Source organism: Nelumbo nucifera, chromosome 1, assembly GCF_055504915.1.
Source record: "Nelumbo nucifera cultivar China Antique chromosome 1, China Antique-T2T, whole genome shotgun sequence".
Classification (NCBI taxonomy): domain Eukaryota; kingdom Viridiplantae; phylum Streptophyta; class Magnoliopsida; order Proteales; family Nelumbonaceae; genus Nelumbo; species Nelumbo nucifera.
The window spans coordinates 143,000,845-143,027,808 of NC_142649.1; the positions used below are offsets into that span (position 1 = coordinate 143,000,845).

At 41.5% G+C, this 26,964-nt stretch overlaps 1 protein-coding gene across 3 annotated transcripts in view; it reads left to right on the plus strand.

The window, feature by feature from the left end:
* Positions 1 to 26,964, plus strand: part of TDP1 (tyrosyl-DNA phosphodiesterase-like protein) — a 129,853-nt gene that overhangs the window by 80,196 nt on the left and 22,693 nt on the right. For all 3 annotated transcript variants that reach the window (XM_010242623.3, XM_010242624.3, XM_088894534.1), the window contains one exon: positions 2,685 to 2,834. In XM_010242623.3, coding sequence (XP_010240925.1) covers positions 2,685 to 2,834 — 150 coding nt within the window. The remainder of the gene's footprint in view (positions 1 to 2,684; positions 2,835 to 26,964) is intronic.

A 26,964-nucleotide genomic window follows, 5' to 3' on the forward strand; every position in this document is an offset into this window, starting at 1 on the left:
GAGCAAGTGAAGAGAGGAGAGGAGAAGAGAGAAGAGAGCTGAGTCGAGTGACTGAAAGCCCTCCAGAACATAGGGGGCGAAAGAATGATTTTATTTATTTATACTAGTACAGTCGAACAATATAAACAGAGGAGAAATTACAACAGTACCCTTATGGTACTAAACCTGAATACATAAACAACTGTCAACAGTTCCTATTGCAAAGAGAAAGGGTATTAAATCTTGTACTACCATCCTATCTCTCACTTTGTGTCCTATGATCATATTTCACCTTCATACCGTGCATTCCTTTCCTCTATTGACAGTGTCTCTGTTCCTAATAATGTGGCAGAAGCTTTATCCAAACTTGAATGGACAGATGCAACGAAGGAAGAAATTAATGCCTTACACAAAAATGGCACCTGGGAGTTAGTGGATCTTCTTGAAGGGAAGGAACCAGTGGGTTGCAAGTGGGTTTTCACAGTAAAGCATAGAGCTGATGGTTCAGTAGAAAGGTACAAAGCTAGATTGGTGGCCAAAGGGTTTACACAAGTGTATGGAGTAGACTATGCAGAGACCTTTGCTCCAGTAGCCAAGATGAATTTGATCAGAATCCTCCTCTCACTGGCAGCTAATCTTGACTGGGGACTTCATCAGTTGGATATCAAGAATGCATTCTTGAATGGTGACCTAGAGGAGGAGGTTTACATGACTCAACCTCCAGGTTTCTGTGCCAAAGGTAGTGAGCAGAAGGTGTGCAAGTTAAAAAAATCATTATAAGGGTTGAAGCAATCACCTTGGGCCTGGTTTAGTAGGTTTCATTTAGCAGTAACAGATGGGATTCAAACACTGCCAGTCAGATCATACTTTGTAAAGAAAGGTGAAGGGAAAATTGCAGTTTTAATTGTGTATGTTGATGAAATAGTAATCACTAAAGACTGGAAGACTAAAATACAAATGCTGAAGATATTCCTAGCCACTCAATTTGAGGTGAAAGATCTAGGCCCCTTACATTATTTCCTTGGAATTGAAGTTGCTGCTCAAAAAAGGGCATCTTTATTTCCCAAAGGAAATATGTACTAGATCTATTAGAGGATACAGACAAGTTGGGAGTGAAACCAAATGATTCACCCATTGAACCCAACCATCAACTAGGAGACAGTCAGGGGGAGTGTTTGAAAGATGTGAAGAAGTTCCAGAGACTCGTAGGGAGACTCTTATATTTGTCTATGACTAGACCTGATATTGCCTATGCAGTGGGTGTCCTTAGTCAGTTCATGCATAACCTTAAGACAACTCACTTTGAAGCTGCAGAAAGAATCCTTAGATACCTCAAGAAGTTCCCAGGAGCTGGTTTGCTTTCCTAGAAACATGGGCATTTGAAAGTGAAGGTGTATATAGATGCTGATTGGGCAGGGGCAATCGATGATAGAAAATCTACCAGTGGGTATTGTACTTTTGTGGGAAGAAACCTAGTCACTTGGAGAAGTAAGAAGCAAAGTGTGGTGGCTAGATCTAGTGTTGAGGCAGAATACAGAACCATGTCTCATGGAGTCGCTGAAATGATGGGGATAAAAAACTTGTTAGGAGAATTGGGTTTTGTAGTTAATAAACCTATGTCATTCTACTGTGACAACAAAGCTTCTATCAATATTGCTGCTAACCTAGTCCTCCATGATAGAACAAAACATATTGAAGTGGACAAGCGTTTTATTAGAGAGAAACTTGTGAACGGAGAAGTGTGCACTCCTTATGTTAGTTCAGAGGAACAACATGCAGACATCTTCACCAAGGGCCTTCATCATGTGCGGCATAATAATTTGTGTGACAAGTTGGGCATGATTGACATCCATGTCCCAACTTGAGGGGGAGTGTTGGAATGTTAGTTTTATTTCTTATGTTTGTATTCTGCTGAGTTAGGGTCCGTTTGGACTAGTTAAACCAGTTTTTTTATGCTGAGGTAGGGGCATAAGGGTCCTTTCCCTTCTAATTATGGTCGCCTTATATATATTAATATAAACTGGCGCTGCAAGAGAGGACATCTGTATGGGGAATGGAAGCATTGCCAGATTAACTCATGGAAGGCTAGGGATTAGGGATTTGTATCAAGTATATGAATCAGGGCTCAGAAGTCCATCAACCACTGGATATGATAGTCATATGGTTGCGGGAAAATGCTTCCAAACCTAAGTGCTAATGTGCTACCATGGTGGCCCATAAAATATTGATATTTTCTTTGAGATGATTAATGTTTACAGAAAAATATTTCCTTGGTTTAATTGTACTGTTATTTTGTGAGAGTTTTTTCCAGTTTGATGAATCTCTTCCTTGGTATGGTTTCAAAATCATGATCCTTGGATTGAACTCTTTAATAAATTACATACTTCTCAGCAGCTTAGTTAGAGGAGTAGGGAGAGCAAGTTTTGCGGGGATGATTCACTACCATAATAATATAGTTAGAGCAGGTACTTTGTGGTTGCTGATGTACCTTTGATAAATTTTGTGTTTTAGTATGCCTTTCCTCGAAACATTTGGATCTGGATCCCCTTGTTTCTAGAACTAGATCATTTTACATTTCTCAGATTTTTCATTAATAAAGCTTGTTGATCTGGTTATTGATAAAAAAAGGTTATATGCTTTCAAGATGCTGAATGGATCTGGTAATATATATTAGATTGAAAAGTAACCTCAATGCTATAATGCAGTTCTCTTCCCTTGGTTCTCTAGATGAAAAGTGGATGTCTGAGTTAGCATTGTCAATGTCATCAGGACTTTCTGATGATAAAATGCCTCTGGGTTTGGGGAAGCCCTTGATAGTTTGGCCCACCGTAGAAGATGTTAGATGCTCTTTGGAGGTAAGAAAATCAGCTTTACCATTGCTGATCTCTTTAATTCATTTTAATCAATATGTTTTGGCTACTCCTGGAGACTTTGACATTTTTACATTATGCCATCTAGTATTTGATGGAACTTGTTTGTTTCCCTTAAATTGTGCTTTTTGTAACTCATCTCCTTGTTTAATCCTGCTTCACTACTATTCTCCATCCATGAAACAGGGAATATTCAAGTCTGTTCTGTCAACATATCTATTGTTTACTACTTTTAATATATGAAATTAAATTGTGGTAAATTTAAAGTGTGCAGCTATAGTCTAAACTCTATCAATCTTCTTTTTTGGAAATATCCCAGAAAGTACTAGGTGGAGAGGAAGGATGCCTTAAAATTTCATTAGTTAAAATGAAAAGAAAAATTAAAATTGGGATATCACCCTGTCTTCTCTTCTCTCTCTCTCTCTCTTTGGAGGGGTGCATGAAGGAGGTTCAGAGGCCTTAAGCTTCAGAAAAGGTTGGAAATAAGAGTTGAAGTCAGCTTCAGTCAACAATACAGGGCAGAAAAATAAGTCACAGTAAAAGGTCATACATCCAAAATTACAGTAACCACTTTCACCCAAAGGTGGAATTCTCCTGCCTTGTACAAGAACAGAGACTCCTCTTACATTAGTTGGAAAGTGTTGTTTTTTTTTTTGGAAGAATGAATTTACCTTGGTCTGGCCTATGGGACCAACATTGGGTACTCGCCTTCACTTTCAACAAAACCCTATCCATAAAGTTTGTTTGCTGGATAGCAGTTGCAGAAGAGGAAAAAGAAGAGGAGAGAACAGATCTGGTAATGGGCAGCAATAGTGTCTCAGCCGGCCCTAGACGCTAATATAAATATTTACAATAGGAAGATACATGAAATGACTAGAATGCCCCTGGTTAGTAGACCTGTTCATGGGCCGGGCCGGGTTTGGGCCGGGCTTTTACTGTGTATTAACAAATTTTTTTAAGGCCCGAGCCCGAGCCCGGCCCTCATAAAAAGCCCGAAGCCCGAGCCTGGGCTCGGGCCCGAAATTTAGCCTATACTATTATTATTATTATTATTAATGTTGAAGCAGCTGAATAGAGAGAGAAATAGATTGAAATTATAAAGAAAAGAAGAATATATATATATATATAGTAAATTATAAATATATATTTTAATAAATATTATATTATTTATATATTTTATATAATATATAAAATACATATTATATATTTTATAAAATATATCATATTGAGTCGGGCCAGGCCGGGCTCAGGCCGGGCTTTTTTGACAAATCCCGAGCCCGGCCCGAAACATAGTCGGGCTTACTGTGTTAAGCCCGAGGTCAGGCCTGCGGGCCTAATTATATGTCCAAGCCCGACCGGGGTGCAGGCCAGGCTGGGCCGGGCCGTCGGGCTACCCGGCCCATGAACAGGTCTACTGGTTAGTGATGGGACACCTAGACATAATAAAGATAAATAAAACATAAAACAGGTTTAGGCCCATTAACAAAGGCCTATAAAAGACTAAGAAACTTAAACATAAGAGTTAAACTAAACCCATTAACACTTAACCACTCAAACCAACACTCCCCCTCAAGCTAAGCATGGATGTCAGCCATGTTTAGTTTGCCAAGTAAGCCTAAGAACTTCACTGAAGATAGTCCTTTTGTCAAGACATCTGCAACCTGCATCTCAGAAGGAGTATAAGGAATGCAAAGTTCACCCGAGACAATCCTCTCTCTAACAAAGTGTCAGTCAATCTTAATATGCTTAGTCCTATCATGTTGCACTGGGTTATTTGCAATGTTGATGGTAGCCTTGTCATAATACAACTTGAGAGGACACTTAACCTTTATCCCGAGCTCACCAAGGAGAGTCCTAAGCCACAATAGTTCAGCAACACCATGAGCCATAGCCTGATATTCTGCTTTTGAACTTGATCTAGCTACTACATTCTGTTTTTTACTTCACCATGTAACCAAATTCCCTGCAACAAATGTGCAATATGTTAGACAGTTATGCCCTTAGCTCCAATCAGATTGATGTATCTTTTGACATTTATTGTAAATGAATAAAGTACATAATTGATTCATGTCATTGTGGTGTGTTTCTGTGTAATACCCTTAAACTGGACACTTATGAGACTCGTGTTACTTTAGAATCTTCACAACCGTTAGATAGATTTGGGGAGATTTATTCTACCAAGGCTGGCATTGATGTACCGCCAAGTTGGTTGGGGTGGCTTGTCTCAACTACCAAGGTGAGACCTGAAGTACATGTAGTGTGGATTTTCTTGAAACCCTGAACTAGATCAAAATTACAGTATTGCCCTAGACCTTGGAGATAGATGGGCAAAACTAAAATGTTACACCTGACCCCTAGACTCGATTATGGTACTACACTAGGTGTTGGATCGGCTTGTCTTTGATATGCCAATCAGTGAGATCCTTAGAGGGGGTCAAAACCTGTGTATGTTGGGACAATCCGAGAATTCATCTGAGTGGGTGATCATAGTGACAGGATCAGCCCCTTTGTCGAACAAAGTGAATGATCGGGGATGCACTCTCTCTGATGGAAACCTAAACTGCCGGTAGTTGATTTCAACCGTTGAAATTTGTTTTTGCAAAATATATTTATATAGAGATATACATATATATATATATATATATTATGGTTTCAAAATGTAAGCAAAAGGTTTTAATTCCCGGGATCCATGTGAGTGGAGAGTGCAGCATTGTTCCTTGCAGCCGAGGGAGAGGTCCTCTCTTGTCGGGCAGTGTTTGATCATTATGGGCTGAGAGGTTAAGTGTAAGACCATTGAGGGTAATACTTGATGGGCTAATCTTGCATTTGCCCACAATCCTTGGGTTTTCATAAGGTGGCTGGACCCAATGACCATTTAGTGTAAATGTTGGGCCCATTAAGAGTCCATAGTGATGGACTCAGGGGTTCACTGTCTCCTACAGTGAATTCGGCCAGGCCTTGTAACAAAGGCTGAGCTGAACCCATGTGGCTGATGTGTAGATCAATGATTGGGTCCCACGCCATACAAAGAGAGCCAACTGGGCAGTAGGTTAAGAGGTTAAGTGAGCACATAAACTTAATGGGCCTAAAGCCCAATTTCGAACTGGGTTAATTAGGTTAATTAAATAGGGGTGGATCTGGGTTTGGATCAGTAGATAAAGATAAGAGGATAAGTCTTATCCACTTAAAGAGTCCAGATCCAAATAAAGATTTGGATCAGAAAACTCCTAATTTGATTAGGATTAAGCTAATCTTGAACTGCAGATAAGATAAGGGATTATCCTTATCACTTAAAGAGTTTAGATCCAAATAAAGATTTTGATCAGGAAACTCCTAATCAGATTAGGAGGTTGTCTCTTTAAGGCTATAAATAAGAGAGCAGGGCAGACATGAAAAATACACCAGATACAAGACAACAATCTGCAGAGTTCTTCCCTATTCTTGCCGCCCCACCAAGTTCGATCTCCACTTGTGGGAGTGATCAAGAATTGTTCTTGATATTGCTTATTGGTAGAAGAAGCAATCTGAAGTCGTGCTCACCAGCCCTCTACTCCATTCTTGCTGAAGAATTCGGTTCTTGTTGAAGAGTCGTCCTGCTGATCTTGCTTCACCATACATTGTATCATCTTCAGTGGAAGCGGGTTTTGGTTATCTCCTTGGGCGTGGACACCTTTATTGGGAGTTACTACTACTTCGTATCAGGTATATCCCTTTCCTCCCTTTCGGTTTCAGATCCGGTCCGGTTTGGTTCAAGATTGATCATTGAAAATGCAGTTTTTTAAAATAGGGAATGCGATTCCCAAATGGGAGAGAGAGAAATTTTTGAAATTTCGCCCAACCTTCATGCAGGGTTCGTCCATCCATATGATGGATCTCTCATCCCTTCACAATATCCAGAAGTAGACTTCCTATCTCCAATAGAACCGGCCCAATCTGCATCAGTAAATGCCTCAATTTCAATTTTATTGTGCTTTTTGAACAAAATTCCTTGTCCCGGGCATGTCTTCAAATTTTTGAGGATCCTTTCCACTACTTTCATATGAGAAATCTTTGGAGAGTGCATGAACTGGCTGACAATATGCACCGCATAAGCAATGTCAGGTCGAGTAAGAGATAGATAAATCAATTTTCCCACCAGCTTTTGGTATCCTTTTTTATCAGGGTAGTCCTCTCCAATTGATTCCTGTAGACAATGATTCTTCTCTATTGGAGTATCTGTAGGTCTACTCCCCATCGTACATGTCTCCTCCAGAAGATCAAGGACATACTTCCTTTGACATATATAAATGCCCTCTTGTGACCTTGCAACCTCAATTCCAAGGAAGTATCTCAGATGACCTAAATCTTTGATATCGAACTCAGATGCCAAGAACTCCTTCAATCTTCTTATCTCTTCTGGATCATTTCCGGTAATCACCATATCATCCACATAGACAATAAGTGTTGTAAGTTTGCTATCATGTTTCCTTATGAACAAGGTATGATCTGCACCACTCTGAGTGTACCCCACTTTCTTCATGGTCCCACAGAGCCTTTTAAACCAAGCTCGAGGGGATTGCTTAAGACCATATAGTGCTTTCCTCAGTCTACAAACTTTCCCATCAAAATCATAACCAGGTGGAGGATTCATGAATACCTCCTCATGTAGATCACCATTCAGGAAAGCGTTCTTCACGTCCAGCTAATGTTGCTCCCATGAGAAATTTGCAGCTAATGACAATAGAACCCGTATTGTGTTAAGCTTTGCAACTGGGTCAAAAGTCTCCTTGTAGTCAATCCCTTCCTTTTGAGTAAACCCCTTCACCACTAGCCTGGCCTTATATCTTTCAATGGACCCATCCTCCTTATGCTTCACAGTGAACACCCACTTACTTCCTACAATGTTCTTCCCTTCTAGTAGATCCACTAATTCCCAAGTCCTAGCCTTCATTAAGGCTTTCATTTCTTCATTCATAGCTTCTCTCCATCTTGGATCAGACACTGCCTCTGAGTACCTAGTAGGGACATGAACAGAAGAAAGAGTAGACACAAAGGAATAATAACGAGGAGATAAACATGAGTAAGAAACATATTCAGCAATGGGGTGTCGGGTAGTACAAGAACGGGTAGGGTTACGAAGAGCAATGGGAAGATCCAAATTAGAAGTATGAGTGGTAGGATTACTTGGAATCATTGAGACAAATTGATCCGAGTCCGATTGGTTGTTGCCATGAGTTGGAGGATCTTTTTTCCTTCTTTTGTAGGGAATTCTTATATTTCTTTGCAGCCTAATGGTGTTATCAGTCACATACTCAACACCAGTAGCAGTAGTAGGTTTAGTGGGAGTCCCACTGGGTTCACCTAGGTAGTAAGGAGCAGTAACAGGTTCAATGGGAGTCTCACTAGATTCACTTAGGCTGCTAGAAACAGGAGGATCAGGGGAAGAAGATGGAAGACCCGAGGCTGAAAGAGGCACAAAAAAGGAGGGAGAAGAGGAATACTCTTCCATCCCACTAGTCTTCCCTTGAAGAGGATTATTGGAAGAATGGAAATAGGACTGAGACTCAAAAAACACCACATCCTTGGTGACATATTTTTTCTTGTTAACAGGATCATAGCACTTATAGCCTTTTTGTGTGGGAGAGTACCTAGAAAGACCCCTTTTGCTGCCCTTGGATCCAACTTAGTCTTCTTAGGATCCATGACATGAATGAAACACACACAACCAAAGACCCTAGGAGGTAGAGGAAAATCTAGAAGGTTAGGACAAAGAACAAAGAAAGGAGTTCTCATACCCAACACCCTAGATGGCATCCGATTTACAAGATATGATGTTGTAAGGACTACTTGTGACCAATAGTGCTTGGGAACCTTGTGCTGAAATAGTAAGGCTCGAGTTGTCTCCAATAGATGTTTGTTTTTGCGCTCAGCAACCCCATTCTGTTGAGGCGTACTAGCACAAGATGACTGATGTAGCATGCCTGCATCCTCCATGAACAGATTTAAGGAGCTTTCAAAGTATTCAGTAGCATTATCTGAACGGAATTGCTTAATTTTCATGCCAAATTGAGTTTCAATCATTTTACAAAATGTCATGGTTATCCGTGGTACTTCATCATGTCCTTTTAACTAGTAGATCCAAGTGCACTGTTAATAATGATCAATGAAACTGATAAAGTAACGAAAGCCATCTATAGAAACAATAGGTGAAGGGCCCCAACATCAGAATGAACCAAATCAAAAGAAGCTAGAATTTTAATACTTGAAACTGGATAGAGTTCTACATTGTTTTGACAACTGACACACTTCGCAAACTAAACTTTGACTCAAAACAAACTTGAACAACTCAGGAAACAATCCTTGCATTGACGAAAAAGGTAAATAACCTAGTCTGGCATGCCACAAATGTAACTTGGCTACTGACTCCTCATTATCTCAACCACTGACAGAAGATGATTGTAAGGCTAAACTGATGTTTGCATCAAAATAATAGAGGCTTCCAGACTCATGGCCGCTTCCAATCGTTCTCTTCGTCAATCTGTCCTGAAAGACATAATGAGTAGGAAAGAAAGTTATGCTACAGTTTAAATTCTTGGTAAGGTTAGAAACAAATAAGAAGTTTGAAGCAAGATTGGGAACATGCAGAACAGATTTAAGAGAGAGATCTTTGCTTAGGTCAACTTCCCCTTTCCCAGAGATGGTGGAGAGGGAACCATCAACAACTCTCATCTTATCTTGGCCAGACATCAAGTGATAAGAAGACATGTGTGTCATGTAGTCAGTAGCACCGGAATCAACAATCCACGAATTAGACTCTATAGGACTGGTTACACTGTGAGCAGAGACAATACTTGATTTGGCAAGAGAGGTGGAAGCAAGGGAGTTGTTCCTTAGACGAGCCATGGCCCGACTAAGGACTTCTACCTCATCAGCAGTGAAATCAAAGGACCCAAATGTGCGAGAATTAGTAGTCTGTCCCATAGGAGGAGGTGCAACTGTAGATGTGTTCTTTGGGGTCTCACTATTGTTGCTTATGACAACATTCCCGCTTGTTGTTTGACTCCTCTGAGGCTTATTGTCTTTCCTTAATGCAGCTGGTTTCAGATGAGGATAGAGAATCCAGCAAGTCTCTTTCAAATGTCTATCACCTCCACAATGGGAGCACTTAAGATGCTTCTTGTCTGAATGCTTGCCCCCTTTTTGGGTTGAAGTAATCAAGGCTGAATGCTCAATAGGTTGCACTTGTGTGTCAACTTGTATTTCTTTCCTTCTAACCTCTTCATTCCTTACAAGATAGTAGACATGATGTAAATCTAGAATTTCATCCCTTCCCAAGATTTGGGATCTTATGCTCTCATACATCGGATCTAGGCCAGCCAACAACTTAAAAGCTCTACCTTCTTCAAATTGTTTATCATGCCTTTCCTTATCTCTAGTGTTTTCCCAATCAAGTATAAGATGATGGTCAAGTTCTTCCCACAGTCCTTCTAGAGTTGCAAAGTTGCAACAAACATATCTCCTTATCTCAATGCAACAATATCTTGGGTTATCCTATAGATTCTTGCATTGTTCTTTCTCTGTCCATAGGTTTTAGACACCTTCTCCCAAATCTTAGAGGCAGTAGGGAAGTGCTAAGCAGTCCTAGCCACTCTTGGAGTCATTGAGGCAAGCAGCCAGGACATAACAATAGCATTTTCCTTATGCCAAACTGAGTATTTAGCACCATCCTCTTTAGGTTCTTTTTTCTGTCCATCTAAATAACCCATAAGTTTCCGGTAAGTAATGAAAAGCTTGGCTGAAACAGACCATTCTCTGAAGTTGTATTCATCTAACAACACACTGGTGATCTGCAAGCTATGCAGATTTGGGTTTTCTAGGTTCGAAGACCTCCTACCAGTCCTATTTGTCTTTAGAAGACACTTCACCTGATATTGAGGACATATTCCTTCTCTTACAGAAATCACAGCTGAAACCTCAACACAAGAAACTAGATTTCAGACTTACCGGAGCTGTTGCAAGGCAAAAAACCACCCTCTAAGACTGCACTGAAGCACTTATGGGCTGTAAAACAATATCACTTACGGCTGAGAGCAGATTCTGGACTGAAGAAACAACACTACTTCTGGAGGTCGAACCTGGACTGTGTCCACAAAGTAGAGAGGAAATTCTGGACTGAAGGAAAAAAGCACCCTTTCTGGAAGTCGAACCTGAACTGTGACCACTCCTACGGTCTGTTCAAGCACCCAGAAACCAACTAGGACTGTCTACTCAGTCCTTCAAACTAGATCTGTTCTACACAGATCTCTCTAGCAGCCGATTGGCTACTCATTGCTGCAGAACCACTAGTAGGGCATAAGCTTCTGAGAAAAACTCCTCTTGGGCCCTACAGCCAAGAGAAACCCTAGATACAGACCTTGCTGTTGTCTACAGTCAGTCCTTTCTTCACAGTATCAGAAAAAGAGAGAATGAAAGAGAGTAGAAAAGAAGGAAAAGAAAGATGAGAGAAGCTAGCTGTAACCAGTCAGGTCGAATGGAGCTCTGATACCATGTTTGCTGGATAGCAGTTGCAGAAGAGGAAGAAGAAGAGGAGAGAACAGATCTGAGAATGGGCAACAATCGTGTCTCAGCCAGCCCTAGAAGCTAATATAAATATTTACAATAAGAAGATACATGAAAGGACTAGAATGCCCCTGATTAGTGATGGGACACCTAGACATAATAAAGATAAATAAAACATAAAACAGGTTTAGGCCCATTAACAAAGGCCCATAAAAGACTAAGAAACTTAAACATAAGATTTAAACTATGGGACCAACATTGGGTACTCGCCTTCACTTTCATCAAAACCCTATCCATAAAGTTCTATGTCAAAGTTAGTTCCATCCAAGAGTACATGGGTTTCTTCCATTAATTTTAGACTACCGTAATTTTAAGTGATTTTTGCATCTCTATCTTTTAATCAAGCTAATTTGTATATATTTCTGTTTTGGAGTTTGTCCTGTGATAAAGTTCAGACCTGCACTATAATTCTGTTAGACATAGTATTAGAGGAAGATTAGAAGAGATAGAAGAGAGGAGAGAAGAGAAGAAAGGAGAAGGAGAAAACTGGTTCGAACAAGAGAGAAAAGTCACCCTCTCTAGTCAGCCAGGTTATATTTATATGTTTCTATTAAATAAAACAAAAGACTATTATGTTCCTACTTAAGTATGGGACACATCACTTAAAATAAACATTACACATCAGCTTAAACATAAATAGAAAGACTAAACTATCCCTATACCGTCGACACTAACACTCCCCCTCAAGCTGGTGAGTATATATTATATAGTTCCAGCTTGTTACATATGTAGTCCACTCTTCCCCGACTCGACCCTTTGGTGAACAAGTCTTCCCATTGACTTCCCTGTGTTAACATATGTAGTATCTATCACTCCACTAAGCACCTTCTCTCTCACAAAGTGAGTCAACTTCTATATGCTTTGTTTTCTCATGAAACACTGGATTAGAAGAGATGTGGACTGCAGCTTGGTTGTCACAATAAAGCTTCATTGGAGTGTCAATCAAATATCCTCTTGTAGAAGATTTTTCAACCACGCTAGTTCACAAGTGGTATGTGTCATGGCTCTGTATTCAGCTTCTGCACTGCTTCTTTCCACAACTGTCTATTTCTTACTTTTCCATGTCACCAAATTACCCCCAAGAAAAGTACAATAACCTGTAGTGGACCTTCTGTCAAATATAGAATCAGCCTAATCAGCATTGGTGTATCCCTCTATTTCAAGATTTCCTCCACTCTTGTATATCAAGCTACGACCAGGAGCTCCCTTAAATACCTTGCAATCCTTAAGCATCCCAATGTGGAACCCAAGGTTTCTACATAAACTAACTCACCACACTAACTGCAAATGAAATATCTGGCCAAGTAATGGTTAGGTAGTTTAGCTTACCCATCAACCACCTGTACCTTCTATGAAGAAACTCCCTAATGTACCATTTTATTGTAGTCCTTATTGTATTGTTCTCTCTTATTTATTATTATTTTCACTTCAGCCCTACAAGGGCCTCTCTGTAAATTCTAAATTGTGTTGCCCTACAAGGGCCTCTCTATAATATCTTTAATTTTACTTTCTATATAAAGGACCCTTGGGGTAGGGTCGAATCATCCATTCTTCATCCCTAGAATTCTGTATTCTGCTTAGGGTCTGTTGACATTGGTATCAGAGCAGGCTGCTCTATAATCTCTACTCTTTTCTTTCTCATTCATTGGGCATATTAGGGGTTTTTGTTCTCAGGGTGTTTTGGCTGGTGTTAGGGCTGTTCTCTTCAATCCTAACCCTAGTTCCTCTCAGAAGCTTTTGTCTGGAAGGATTTCTGACTGGCTGTGTTGCCCAGATCCTTCTTTTTCTCTCAAAAAATCAGTGGGAATTGACGAGTCTTGGAGGAGTTCTGGTTTTTTCTCCAGGGCGGCAACAGCTTTGCTCCTTATGGTTCAGTTTTGAGCAGTCACAGATTAAGGAATCTCAACTGTCAGGCTTCTTCCTCCCTCAACAGCAGTAGTTTCGAACTTGTCTTCTTTGGTTTTCTCATGCTTCTAACTGAGGAACTTCAACAGACATCAGGTTCTCTCTTCAAGCTGATCTGTAAAACTTCTCCTTTCAGGTTGGTGCATCATACTATTGTCATAATCGACTGTTATCAGTCCTTGGAACCCTAGTTTGTGTTGACTTAATTTTGTGGTGTTTATTGGAGGATTTTTTTATTCTTCTATAAAGGTTTTTGCTGAAGTTGCCTTGGATTTGTTTGCATTTCATGCTTCAGCCCTCATTTTACTTTTTTGAAGAATATTGTGTTCGGCTGAAGTAATTTTCTGCCTAGTTCATTGCTGATTTGAGTGCATTACCAGCATCAATGCTGCTATTCTGGGTTGTTTTTTTGCTCATTTATGATGGCTGCAAAGGTTGACTTTCTCCCTGTAAAATTTGATGGAACTAACTACAATATGTGGAAGTTCCATTTAGATTTCTATGTTGAGGGAAAGGGTCTTGAAGGTTACTTGAATGGGACTATATGTAAACATGATGAGGTTGATAGTAAAGCCTATACACAATGGAAGCTAGACAACGGAAAGTTAGTCTCCTAGATTTTGACCGCCTCACACTGAGGATTTCCTATGAGATGTAGGCCTATTTGAAAAATGTATATCATCAGTCCAATATGTCATGGCAATACCAGATTGAATATAAAATCTTTGCCTATTGCCAGGGGGACAAAAAGCTAGAAGAATACTATTTAGGCTTTGTTGATCTTTAGGTTAAATATGAATTTATTGATACTGAACCTTTTGATCTCGTTGAATGTGTCAAGTATTTGCAGAAACATTTTGAAAATAGGAAAGTTAACTAGTTTCTCATGAGGCTAAGACCTGAATATGAAATAATTAGGTCAAATATTTTGAGTAGAGGAACTCTTCCAGACTTAGACTCTGCAATGGGAGAGTTGTTGAGGGAAGAAACTAGACTCCTAACCGCTGCAAACATAGAAGGGAAACATCTTGATTCAGGGATTGATATTGTTTATCTTGCACGAGGGAATAAAAAATTTGGTGAAAAAGATCCTTCTAAAACTCAATACTATGAATGTAAAGGATATGGACATATAGCCTTTCATTGCAAAAAGAAGAATGTTTGCACATATTGCAAACAACATAGACATATCATTCCTGATTGCCCAATTCGTCCACCCAAGGGACCCATGAAGAAGAATCATTCACGAGCTTATCAGACGTCTAAAGGATAAGTGTCTGATACTCCTATTGCCAAGGGAGAATCTTCTCTTTCCATGAATAAGGAAGAGATACAACAACTGGTATCCTCTGTCATCTCATCTGGCTTTTCTACTATCGGCCTATCTGGTGAGTTCTCCGGTTATTGCTTTTCTCCCTCTTACGTTTGGATAATTAATTCCAATGCTACAAATCATATGACCGAGGCCTATCCTGAACCTTCAAATAGATTGTCTGAGACCAACCATAGACATGTTGTCATTGCTAATGGTGAGAAACTTGACATCATTTGGAGTGATCACTTGTGTATCAAACTTTTCCCCTCTGTAAGAAAACCCTATTCGATTCTAGGTTAAAGTAGAGAAGAAGAAAAGAAAGAAGAAGAAGAAGAAGAAGAGAAGAGAAGAAGAAGAAGGGTTCGGCTAGATTAGGAAGAAGAAAAATCAGTCCTCCCTAGCCAACCCACTTGTATTTATTTCAAATAATAGAGTTACAAGAAAGTGAAAGAATGGTAGGATCCATCTAATGGATGCCAAGAAGGTTGTGGAATGGGTGGGCGAATTTCAAAAATTTTCCTACCTTCTTCCAACTGGGAATCATATTCCCTAAATTTAGAATTCAATATTCAAGGATCTTACTTGAACCATAATCGAACCAGATCTGAACCAAAAGCAAAAGGGAGGAATATACCTGATCCGGAGAAGCAGTATCTCCCAAAGTTGGTGTTCACGCCCAAAGAAGAAACCAAGATCCGCTCCGGCTGAAGATGACACAGCTGTGGGTGGAACGGAACCAGCAGAGTGCGTCCTACACACTGGATCCTTCGCAAGAATCCTCTGGAAACTCTGAACACCGAATCTTCTTCAGTCTTTTCTGCAAGACTGATGTCAAGAATTGGTTTCTTGACTTCTTTCCTCTACAAAGATCGAATCTTGTGAGAAGCAATGGCGGCGGCGGCTGGAGGAGAACTCTAAGGGCGAAGACAGAAGTATTGCTTCTCTTCTCTCTGGAGTATGAATGAGATCTAATCTCTATTCGCAGAAAGCTTTCTTGCTTTCTCTAAAACCCCTTGATTCGAAATCTGATATTTTTCTCTCTTAGGGTTTATCCTCCTTTCTTCTTGGTTAAGAAACCTCCTAATTAGGAGTTATCCCAATCCAAATCAGTATTTGGATAGGGGATTATCTTAATCATATCTGCAGATTAAGTTAGCTTACTCCTGTTCTTATCAGGAGGTTACCAGATTCAAATCTGGTTTGAATTTGGTCTCCCAGAGTGGATAAGGTTAAAAGGCCCTATCCTTTTGCTAACATAATCTCAGATCCGCCCCATAGATGGGTGATCACATCAGCCCAGCTCAAAATGGGCTTTCGGCCCATTAAGTGTTCAGTGCTTAATTTGTTTCCAATCTGCTGCCTAGTTGGGCTTCTTTGTATGGCGTGGGACCCAAGCATTGATCTACACACCAGCCACAGGGGTTCGGCCCAGCTTTTATTACAAGGCCCAGCCTTTATTACAAGGCCTAGCCGAATTCACTGAAAAGCTCAGTGAACCCCTGAGCCCATCACATGGACCCTATGGGCCCAACACTTACATTAAGTGGTCCCTGGGCCAAGCCATCTTATAAAAACCCAGGGACTGTGGGCAGGTGCAAGATTAGCCCATCAGGTACTATCCTAAATGGTCTTACACTTAACCTCTCAGCCCTTAATTATCAAGCACTGCCCGACAAGAGAGGACCTCTCCCTCGGCTGCAAGGAACAGTGCCGCACTCTCCACTCACATGGATCCCGGGAATTAAAACCATTTGCAAACATTTCGAAACCGTACATATATATATATTAATTTTGCAAAACAAAATTCCAACGATTGAAATCAACTGCCGGCAGTTTGGTTTCCATCAGAGAAAGTGCATTCTCGATCATTACCCTTTGTCCGACAAAGGGGCTGATCCTGTCACTATGATCACCCACTTAGATGAGTTCTCAAACTGTCCCAACATACCCAGGTTTTGATCCCCATCTAAGGATCTCACTGATTGGCATATCTAAGACAGCCCGATCCGACACCTAGTGAAGTGTCATAATCGAGTCTAGGGGTCAGGTGTAACTTTCCAGTTTTGCCCATCTATCTCCAAGGTCCAGGGCAATACTGGAAATCTGGTCCGGTTCAAGGATTCGAGTAATCCCATACTGCATGTGCCTTGGGTCTCACCCTGGTGGCCGAGACAGGCCATCCCAACACTTAGTGGCACACCAGTATCAGCCTTGGTAGGATAAATCTCCCCAGACTTATCCAATGGCTGTGAACATTTAATGAAGGGATGAGAGATCCATCCTATGGACGCCCAAAGATTGCGGAATAAGGGGCGAATTTTAAAATTTTTATCTCTCCCTTCAACTAGGAATCGTATTCCCTATTTAGAAAATCATATTTTCAAGGATCAATCTTGAACCATAAACTGAACCAGATCTGAACCAAAAGGAGTGGGAGAGGATTATACCTGATACGGAGAAATACTATCTCCCAATGGAGGTGTTCACGCCCAAGGAAGGATCCAAAATCTGCTCCCACTGAAGATGGCGCAGTGAAGGATGGAGCAGAATCAACAATGTTCTTAAAAAGAACTTGACCCTTCGCAAGAATCAACTGGACGGCTTGTGAGTACAGCTCCAATCAATCTTTTCCCAAAAGATTGAAATCAAGATCCAATCTTGATTGCTCCCAAGAACTGGAGATTGAACTGAAGGAATGGCAATGGCAGGAAGGTGGTGGCAGAAGAGAATTCGCAGTATGCAGGAAATCTCTTAATCTCTCTTTCTTAAAGAGAAGAAAGCTATTGATGTTATTGTGTTCTTTAAGGCTGCCGCCCCCTTCCCCTTTTATAATCTTAAAGGGATCAGCTCCTAATCAGATTAGGAGTTGCTAATTCCAAATCATATTTGGGTTAGAAGTCCCTTAGTGATAAGGGATAATCCTTATCTTATCTGCAGATCAGATCAGCTGTCTCCTAATCTAATTAGGAGGTTTCCATATCTAAATCTTATTTAGATCTTGGACTCTCTGAGTGGATAGGGTCTAAGCCCAATCCTTTTAGCTGACCCACTTCAGAATTCGCCCCCTTTAGATGACTGATCAAATCAGCCCAGTTCGAAATGGGCTTAAGGCCCATTTAAGGTTATGTACTCAAAAACCTTCCAAATTGCTGCCCAGTTGGGCTTCCTTGTATGGCGTGGGACCCAAGCATTGATCTACACATCAGCCACATGGGTTCAGCCCAGCCTTTGTTACAAGGCCTAGCCGAATGCACTGCTGAAGACAGTGTACCCCCTGAAACCCATCAAATGAGCTCTATGGGCCCAACACTTACACTAAGTGGTCCCTGGGCCAAGCCACCTTGTAACACCCAGGGACTGTGGGCAGATGCAAGATTAGCCCATCAGGCATTATCCTCAATGGTCTTACACTTAACCTCTCAGCCCATAATGATCATACACTGCCTGACAAGAGAGGACCTCTCCCTCGGCTGCAAGGAACAGTGTTGCAATCTCCACTCATATGGATCCCGGGAATTAAAACCTTCTTGCAAACAATTTAGAAACCATATATATATACTTTTATATCTTATATAAAATATATTTTGCAAAACAAATCTCAACGGTTGAAATCGGCTGCCGGCAGTCTTGGTTTCCATCAGTGAGAGTGCATCCCCGATCATTACCTTTGTCCGACAAAGGGGCTGATCCTGTCACTATGATCACCCACTCAAATGAATTCTCGGACTGTCCCAACATACCCAGGTTTTGACCCCCGCTAAGGATCTCACTGATTGGTACATCAAAGATAGCCCAATTCGACACCTAGTGCAGTATCATAATCGAGTCTAGGGGTCGGGTGTAACTTTCCAATTTTGCCCATCAATCTCCAAGGTCCAGGGCAATACTGGAAATCTGGTCCAGTTCAAAGATTCAATTAATCCTACACTGTATGTGCCTAGGGTCTCACCCTGGCAGCTGAGACAAGCCACCCCAACCGACTTGGTGGCACCACAGTGTCAGCCTTGTCAGGATAGGTCTCCCTAGATCGACCCACCGGCTGTGAACATTCTAAACTAACACGAGTCTCATTAAGTGTCCAGTTTAAGGGTATTACACAGAAACATACCAAGGGAACATGAATCAAATATGTATCTTTATTCATTTACAATAAACTCATAAAGTACATCATTCTGATTGAAGCTAAGGGCATACAAAACTGTCTAACATTTAAAACTAACACGAGTCTCTATGAGTGTCCAGTTTTAGGATCTTACACAGAATCATACCAAACAACATGAATCAAACATGCACTTTATTTATTTACACTAAATAACAAAAGTACATCAAATCGGATTGAAGCTAAGGGCATACAAAACTGTCTAACAGAAAGACCATATTGTCCCTCATGAAAGATGGGACACAACTTAAACTTAAATAAAATAGACCTTTCACTCTCCAACAGATGAACCAAAGTGACCAAAATACCCCTGATTCGTGTATTCTAACACTCCCCCTCAAGCTGGAGAGTATATGTCATATAGTCCCAGCTTGTCACAAATATAATCTACTCTACCCCGAGACAATCCCTTTGTAAAGAGATCTGCCCACTGATTTCCTGAGCTCACATGAGATGTGGTTATCACTCCACTTATCACTTTCTCTCTTACGAAGTGACAATCAGCCTCAATATGCTTAGTTCTCTCATGGAAGACTGGGTTGGAAGAGATGTGAACAGCAACTTCGTTATCACAGTATAGTTTCATGGGTTTATCAACTGAGAACCCCATCTCTTGTAGTATGTTCTTCAACCATACTAGTTCACATGTGGTATGAGCCATAGCCCTGTACTCGGCTTCTGCACTACTCCTTGCCACCACTGTTTGTTTCTTGCTCTTCCAAGTTACAAGATTGCCACCAAGGAAGGTACAATACCCTGTAGTTGATCTCTTGTCTGATATAGAACCAGCCCAATCAGCGTCTGTGCACCCTACTATCTCAAGGGTCCCTCTACTTCGGTATAGCAAACCACGACCTGGAGCACCCTTCAGGTACCTAACAATCCTTATAACTGCTTCCCAATGAGGAATCCGAGGATGTTGCATAAACTGACTCACCATACTCACAGCAAATGATATATCTGGTCGGGTAATGGTCAGTTAGTTCAACTTTCCCACCAACCTCCTGTATCTTCCAGGATCATAACTCTTCACCTGCATAAACACTCAACTTAGCATTGAGTTCCATAGGAGTCTCTGTTGGTTTAGCACCTAACAACCCTGTTTCTTCAAGTAGGTCAAGAACATATTTTCTCTGACATAAGTTAATTCCATGTTTTGACCTTGCAACCTCTATTCCCAGGAAGTACTTCAGCTTACCCAAATCTTTCGTATTGAAGTGATCTTGTAGGAATTTCTTCAACCTGTTGATTCCATTACTATCACTCCCAGTTATGACAATATCATCCACATACATCACTAGCAAGATTTTCCCATCTTTTGAGTCATGGCTGAACACAGAATGGTCTACCTGACACTGTTTCATCCCAAAGTCTTTCACCACTTCACTGAACCTGCCAAACCAAGCACGTGGAGATTGTTTTAGTCCATAGATTGCCTTTTTTAGTCTACAAACCTTACCATCCTCCTCCTGAGCAACAAACCCTGGCGGTTGCTCCATATATACTTCCTCAATGAGATCACCATGTAGGAAAGCATTTTTTATGTCAAGTTGTACAAGAGGCCAATCATACATAGCAACTAATGAAATCAACACCCGAACTGAACCAATCTTGGCCACAGGAGAAAATGTCTCCATATAGTCCACACCATACAACTGAGAATAGCCCTTGGCCACTAACCTGGCCTTCAATCGCTCCACACTACCATCTGGAAGATACTTCACTGTGTAGACCCACTTACACCCAACAGCATGCTTACCAGGAGGAAGAGCAGTGAGTTCCCCCACGTGTGATTGTGTTGTAGAGCAGAGAGTTCCTCTTCCATGGCTTGCCTCCACCCTGGGGAGGTAAGGGCTTCCTGGACAGTCTTGGGAATGGAAACAGATGAGAGCAATGATATAAAGTTGTGATGAGAAGCAGAAAGGTGAGCAGCTGAAACATAGTGTGAAATAGGATGAGAAGTACAAGTACGTTTACCTTTCCGCAGAGCAATAGGAAGATCAAGATTTGAGGGAGAAGAAGCAATAGCAGGATCTGTCGACGAGGGCTGAATTGGAGGAGGAGCCGATGCTCTTCTGTGGGTATACACTTGTGTGATTGGCGGCCTCTCAGTAGTAACTGGCATGGGATGTGAATTTGCAGCAGGAATGGGAACCACGGGAAGGGGATCCGCAACAAGGACGGGAAGAGGAACTACGGAGGAAGGAGAAAAACCACAGCATCTAAGAAAAAAGGAATTGATTCAAAGAAGGTGACTTCAGAGCACACAAATGACTTATGGAATTTAGGGTTATAGCACTTATACCCTTTCTGAGTCCTCGAGTAGCCAAGGAAGATACACTTAGTAGCTCGTGCATCTAACTTGTCTAAACCAGGCCCCAAGTGTTGAACAAAACAAACACATCCAAAGACTCTTGCGGTGAGAGGAAATGGAGACAAGGTGGGAAACAACACCGAGAAGGGGGATTGACTTCCAAGGATGGACATGGGCATCCGATTGATCAGAAAACAGGATGTGAGGACGGCATCACTCCAAAAATGCTTTGAGACATTCATATTAAGCATCAAGGACCGAGCAGTTTCAAGGAGATGTCGATTTTTCTGTTCAGCTACACCGTTCTGTTGTGGGGTGTAGGCCCAAGAAGTTTGATGAATTATCCCATGGTGCTCTAAGTATTGCTGAAATGGTGATGAGCTGTACTCTTTGGCATTATCGGAGCGAAGAATTTTAATATGAACACCAAATTGGGTGCGTATTTCAACATAAAATTTTTGAAAAATAGAAAATAATTCACTGTGATCTTTCATAAGATAAATCCATGTCATCCTTGAAAAGTCATCAACAAAAATTACAAAATACTTATAGCCATTGTATGACATCACTTTGATTGGACCCCAGACATCAGAATGAACTAAAGAAAAAGGACTCGAGACACGACTATCAACTCTTGGACTAAAAGAGATTCTATGATGTTTTCCCAGTTGACAGGACTCACAATCCAAAGATGAAAGATAACTCAAGGAAGGGACCAGCAATTTCAGAGCCTTGAGAGAAGGATGACCAAGTCTGCAATGCCATTGAAGAGGAGTAAGAGACGACTGAAAAGCTACTGGAGGGCCACCACCATCAAGGTAATACAATCCACCTGCCTCATGCCCTCCACCAATCTTCATCCCCGTCTTGAGATCCTGAAACACATAGGAAGAGGGATAAAACGTTATAGAACAATTAAGAGACTTGGTTAATCTACTAACAGACATAAGGTTAAAGGGGAACTTGGGAACATATAAAACAGATGATAAAGACAAGGAGAAATCAACACCACAGATGGGAGATGTAGAACCATTAGCAAGCGTAACTGTTTGAGATGTGGAGGGCCGAGAAAGGGAAGAAAATACATTAGGAGTCCCAGACATATGGTTTGAGGCTCCGGAGCCAATGATCCAATGTGAAGGCTTGGAAGCCAAGCAAGCCATACCTGAATGGGCAAGGGTAGTGGTGTTCTGCTGAGATGTCTGAAGGAACTGCTCATATTACTGCACGGGGTACACTCATCATTTCCTTCCCAGAAGCACCAGTAGATGTGGAGGGGATCAGGTCAGCTTGCTAGCTTTCAGTAATTGTACCACTATCCTTAGTCATAGCATGGTTAGCCCATGAGAGCTGGGATGGACTCGATGGAGGCCAATGGAGTCTGGACTCTTGTAGATCCGCCCTCCGGGGTAAAACCAATTGGTTGCAAGTGGATCTATAAGAGGAAGAAGGGCCCCGATGAGACCTACAAAGCTTGTTTGGTGGCGAAAGGGTATACTCAAAAAGAAGGCATCGATTATGAGGAAACCTTTTCGCCCGTGGTCATGCTTAAATCCATTAGGATCCTGCTAGGTGTAGCAGCATACCATGACTACGAGATTTGGTAGATGGATGTCAAAACTGCGTTCCTGAATGAAGATCTTGGTGAAGATATCTACATGCAGCAGCCGTAAGGCTTCATTGCTGCTAGTCAGGAACACATGGTATGTAAACTTAATAGATCCATATATGGACTTAAGTAGGCTTCTAGGAGTTGGAACATCCGTTTTGACTCTGCCGTCAAATCGTTTGACTTTTAGCAGAACCCGAATGAACCCTGTGTATACAGGAAGACCAGTGGGGATAAGGTCACCTTTTTGGTGTTGTACGTGGACGATATCCTACTCATTGGGAATGATGTAGGAATGTTGACTTCGGTCAAAGTATGGGTTTCGCAGCAATTCTCCATGAAAGATCTTGGAGAAGCTCCTATATACTGGGTCTTCGACTCTATAGAGATGGATCGAAGCGGATAATTGGATTATCCCAAGCTGCTTACATTGACAAAATTGTCAAAAGATACAGCATGGAGAACTCCAAGAAAGGAAACGTTCCTTTCAGGCATGGAGTCACTCTCTCCAAGAAGATGTCTTCCAAGACGTCTGAGGAGATTGAGGGCATGAAAGACGTTCCCTATTTCTTAGCCATAGGGAGCATCATGTATGCCATGTTGTGCACTCGCCGTAACATTGCTCAGGCGGTGAGTGTGGTAAGCAGATTCCAGGCCAACCCAGGGCAGGAGCATTGGACTGCTGTGAAGAACATACTCAAATACCTTCGAAGGACAAAAGAGTTTTGTCTGGTATTCGATGGTAGTTCACTACAAGTTCTAGGGTATACTGATGCCGATTTTCAGTCAGATCCAGATGATAGAAAGTCTACATCTGGGTATGTTTTCACGATAGGATCGTGTGTTGTTTGTTGGAAAAGCAGCAAACAGGGGTCCACTGCAGATTCCACAACCAAGGCCGAGTACATTGCCGCAAGTGAAGCTGCCAAGGAATCCGTGTGGATGAAGAAATTCGTTCACGAATTGGGAGTGATTCCGTCCAGCACATCACTCATCCTGTTGTTGTGTGACAACAATGGAGCGACCGCCAGGCTAAAGAGCCTCGGGCCCACTCGAAGTCAAAGCACATCGAGAGGAAGTACCACGTACTGCGGGAGATCGTTGGTAGAGGGGACGTCTTGATTTAGAAGGTAGCATTAGCGGATAATGTGGCAGACCCATTGACTAAGCCACTGACACAGAAGGTGTTTGAGAAGCATGTGGAAAGTATGGGACTCCGGTTTGTACCAGATTGGACCTAGGTGCAAGTGGGAGCTGTTAGACAGTTTTGTATGCCCTTAGCTTCAATCTGATTTGATGTACTTTTGACATTTAGTGTAAATAAATAAAGTGCATGTTTGATTCATGTTGTATGGTATGATTCTGTGTAAAACCCTAAAACTGGACACTTAATGAGACTCGTGTTAGTTTTAAATGTTCACAGCCATTGGATAAGTCTGGGGAGATTTATCCTGCCAAGGTTGATACTGGTGTGCCGCCAAGTGTTGGGATGGCTTGTCTCGGCCACTAGGGTAAGACCCAAGGCACATGCAGTATGGGATTACTCGAATCCTTGAACCGGACCAGATTTCCAGTATTGTCCTGGACCTTAGAGACAGATGGGCAAAACTGGAAAGTTACACTTGACCCCTAGACTCGATTATGATACATCACTAGGTGTTGGATTGGGCTGTCTTTGATATGTCAATCAATGAGATTCTTAGCGGGGGTCAAAACCTGGGTATGTTGGGACAGTGAGGATTCATCTGAGTGGGTGATCATAGTGACAGGATCAGCCCCTTTGTCGGACAAAGGTAATGATCGGGAATGCACTCTCTCTGATAGAAACCAAACTGCCGGCAGTTGATTTCAATCGTTGGAATTTTGTTTTGCAAAATTTATATATATGATATATAGGTATTTTCGTTTTCAAGTTGTTTGCAAATGGTTTTAATTCCCGGGATCCAGTGAGAAGAGAGTGCAGCACTGTTCCTTGCAGCCGAGGGAGAGGTCCTCTCTTGTCGGGCAGTGCTTGATCATTATGGGCTAAGAGGTTAAGTGTAAGGCCATTTAGGATAATACCTGATAGGCTAATCTTGCACCTGCCCACAGTCCCTGGGTTTTTATAAGATGGCTTGGCCCAGGGACCACTTAGTGTAAGTGTTGGGCCCATAGGGTCCATGTGATGGGCTCAGGGGTTCACTGGGCTTCTCAGTGAATTCGGCTAGGCCTTGTAATAAAGGCTGGGCCAAACCCATGTGGCTAGTGTGTAGATCAATGCTTGGGTCCCACGCCATACAAAGAAGCCCAACTGGGCAGCAGATTGGAAACCAATTGAGCATTGATTACTTAATGGGCCAAAATCCCATTTCGAACTGGGCTGATATGATCACCCACTTATGGAGCGGATATGAGATTAAGGTTAGCAAAAGGATTGGGCCTTTAACCTAATCCACTCCAGGAGACCAAATTCGAATCAGATTTGAATATGGTAATCTCCTGATAAGATCAGGAGTAAGCTAACCTAATTTGCAGATAGGATTAAGATCATCCTCAATCTAGATGCTGATTTGGATTGGGATAACTCCTAATAGGATTAGGAGATTTCTTAATCAAGAAGAAAGAGGAGAAATCCCAAGAGAAATAACCGAATTTGAACCTAGTGTTTTGAGCAAGAAAACCTTCCTGCGAATTGAGATAGGATCTCATACACTCCAAAGAGAAGAGAAGCAGCATTCACCATCTTCATCTCAGGAGTTCTCCTCCAGCTGCCGCCATTCTTTGAAAAGATTCGATCTTTGAGAAAAGAAATCAAGAAAACAGTTCTTGATATCAGTTTTGCAGAAAGAACTGAAAAGATTTGGTGTTCAGTGTTTCTAGAGGATTCTTGTGAAGGATTCAGTGTGTAGGACCCACTTTGCTGGTACCGTTCTACAGATTGCTGTGTCGTCTTCAGCAAGAGCGGTTCTTGTTGTCTTCTTTGGGCGTAAACACCAACTTTGGGAGATATTGCTTCTCTGGATCAGGTATAATTCCTCCCTTGTCTTTTGGTTCAGATCTGGTTTGGTTATGGTTCAAGTAGGATCTTTGAATATTGTATTCTAAATTTAGGGAATACGATTCCCAATTGGAAGAAGGTAGGAATTTTTTTTTGAAATTCGTCCACCCATTCCGCAACCTTTTTGGCGTCCATATGATGGATCCTACCATTCTTTCAGATACACATTGAGTTCATTTTTGATATTCCTCAGACTTGCATAGTATTCCTCCAAGCTTTGACTGCCTTGTTTCAGATTAAAGTACTCTTGATACAACTGATACACCCTAGTTGTATTGTCTTGTCCGGAGTACAACTTCTTAGCATGATCCCAGATTTCTTTAGCTGTATCTAGGAACATAAAGTTCACACTAATTTTTGGTTCCATGTTGTTCCATAGCCATGTCATTATTTGTGCATCTTCCTGTTCCCAATCACTGAACCCCGGAGAATTAGAGGAAGGTTTTTCCTCTCTCACATGTTTTACCTTTCTCTTGGCCTTTAAGAACACTTCCACAGATTTTGCCCACTGCACATAATTCTCACCATTCAGCTTAATAGATGTCATTTGAACACTTAGGTAGTATGGAGAAAGCATGACGCCTGTTTTATTGTCATTCCCATCTCCAATCGATGCCATCTTAACTAATTCACCTTCAAATATGCAACACAACCTCACACACTTCCACAAAACTTATCTCACTTACAGCACCCCCAACTTATTCAAATACACATTGCACATCAAATACTAAAGCTGAAATCACTCAGTCATTACATCAAACACCTGTACTGCACACTGCAGAACCATTCACCCACCAAAATACAAGGGCTGAAGTCACTCCAAACCTCCACACAAAAAAAAAAATTTGAAGCAAAACACAGCATTCACAGTCCACTATTTGGGCAAAAAAACAGCACTGTTCATACATGTCCACTAACAGCCCTCTTCTTATCACTGAATAAAGGGCGTCTAGTACACAACTTCAACGACCACCACCACATTAACTGGTGGCATTCTCACCTCCAAAACCACAAAACGACGACTCCTTTTTGGCCCCTTGTCGAGCTTCTACTCAGGCTAGCAGAAAATTGAGGAAAGCTGAAATGGTTGGCGGCAAACCCAAGAAGAAGACAGCAGCAAGGAAGAGTGAAAGGAGAACAAGGTTTTACCGCTCTGATACCATGTAAGAAAACCCTAT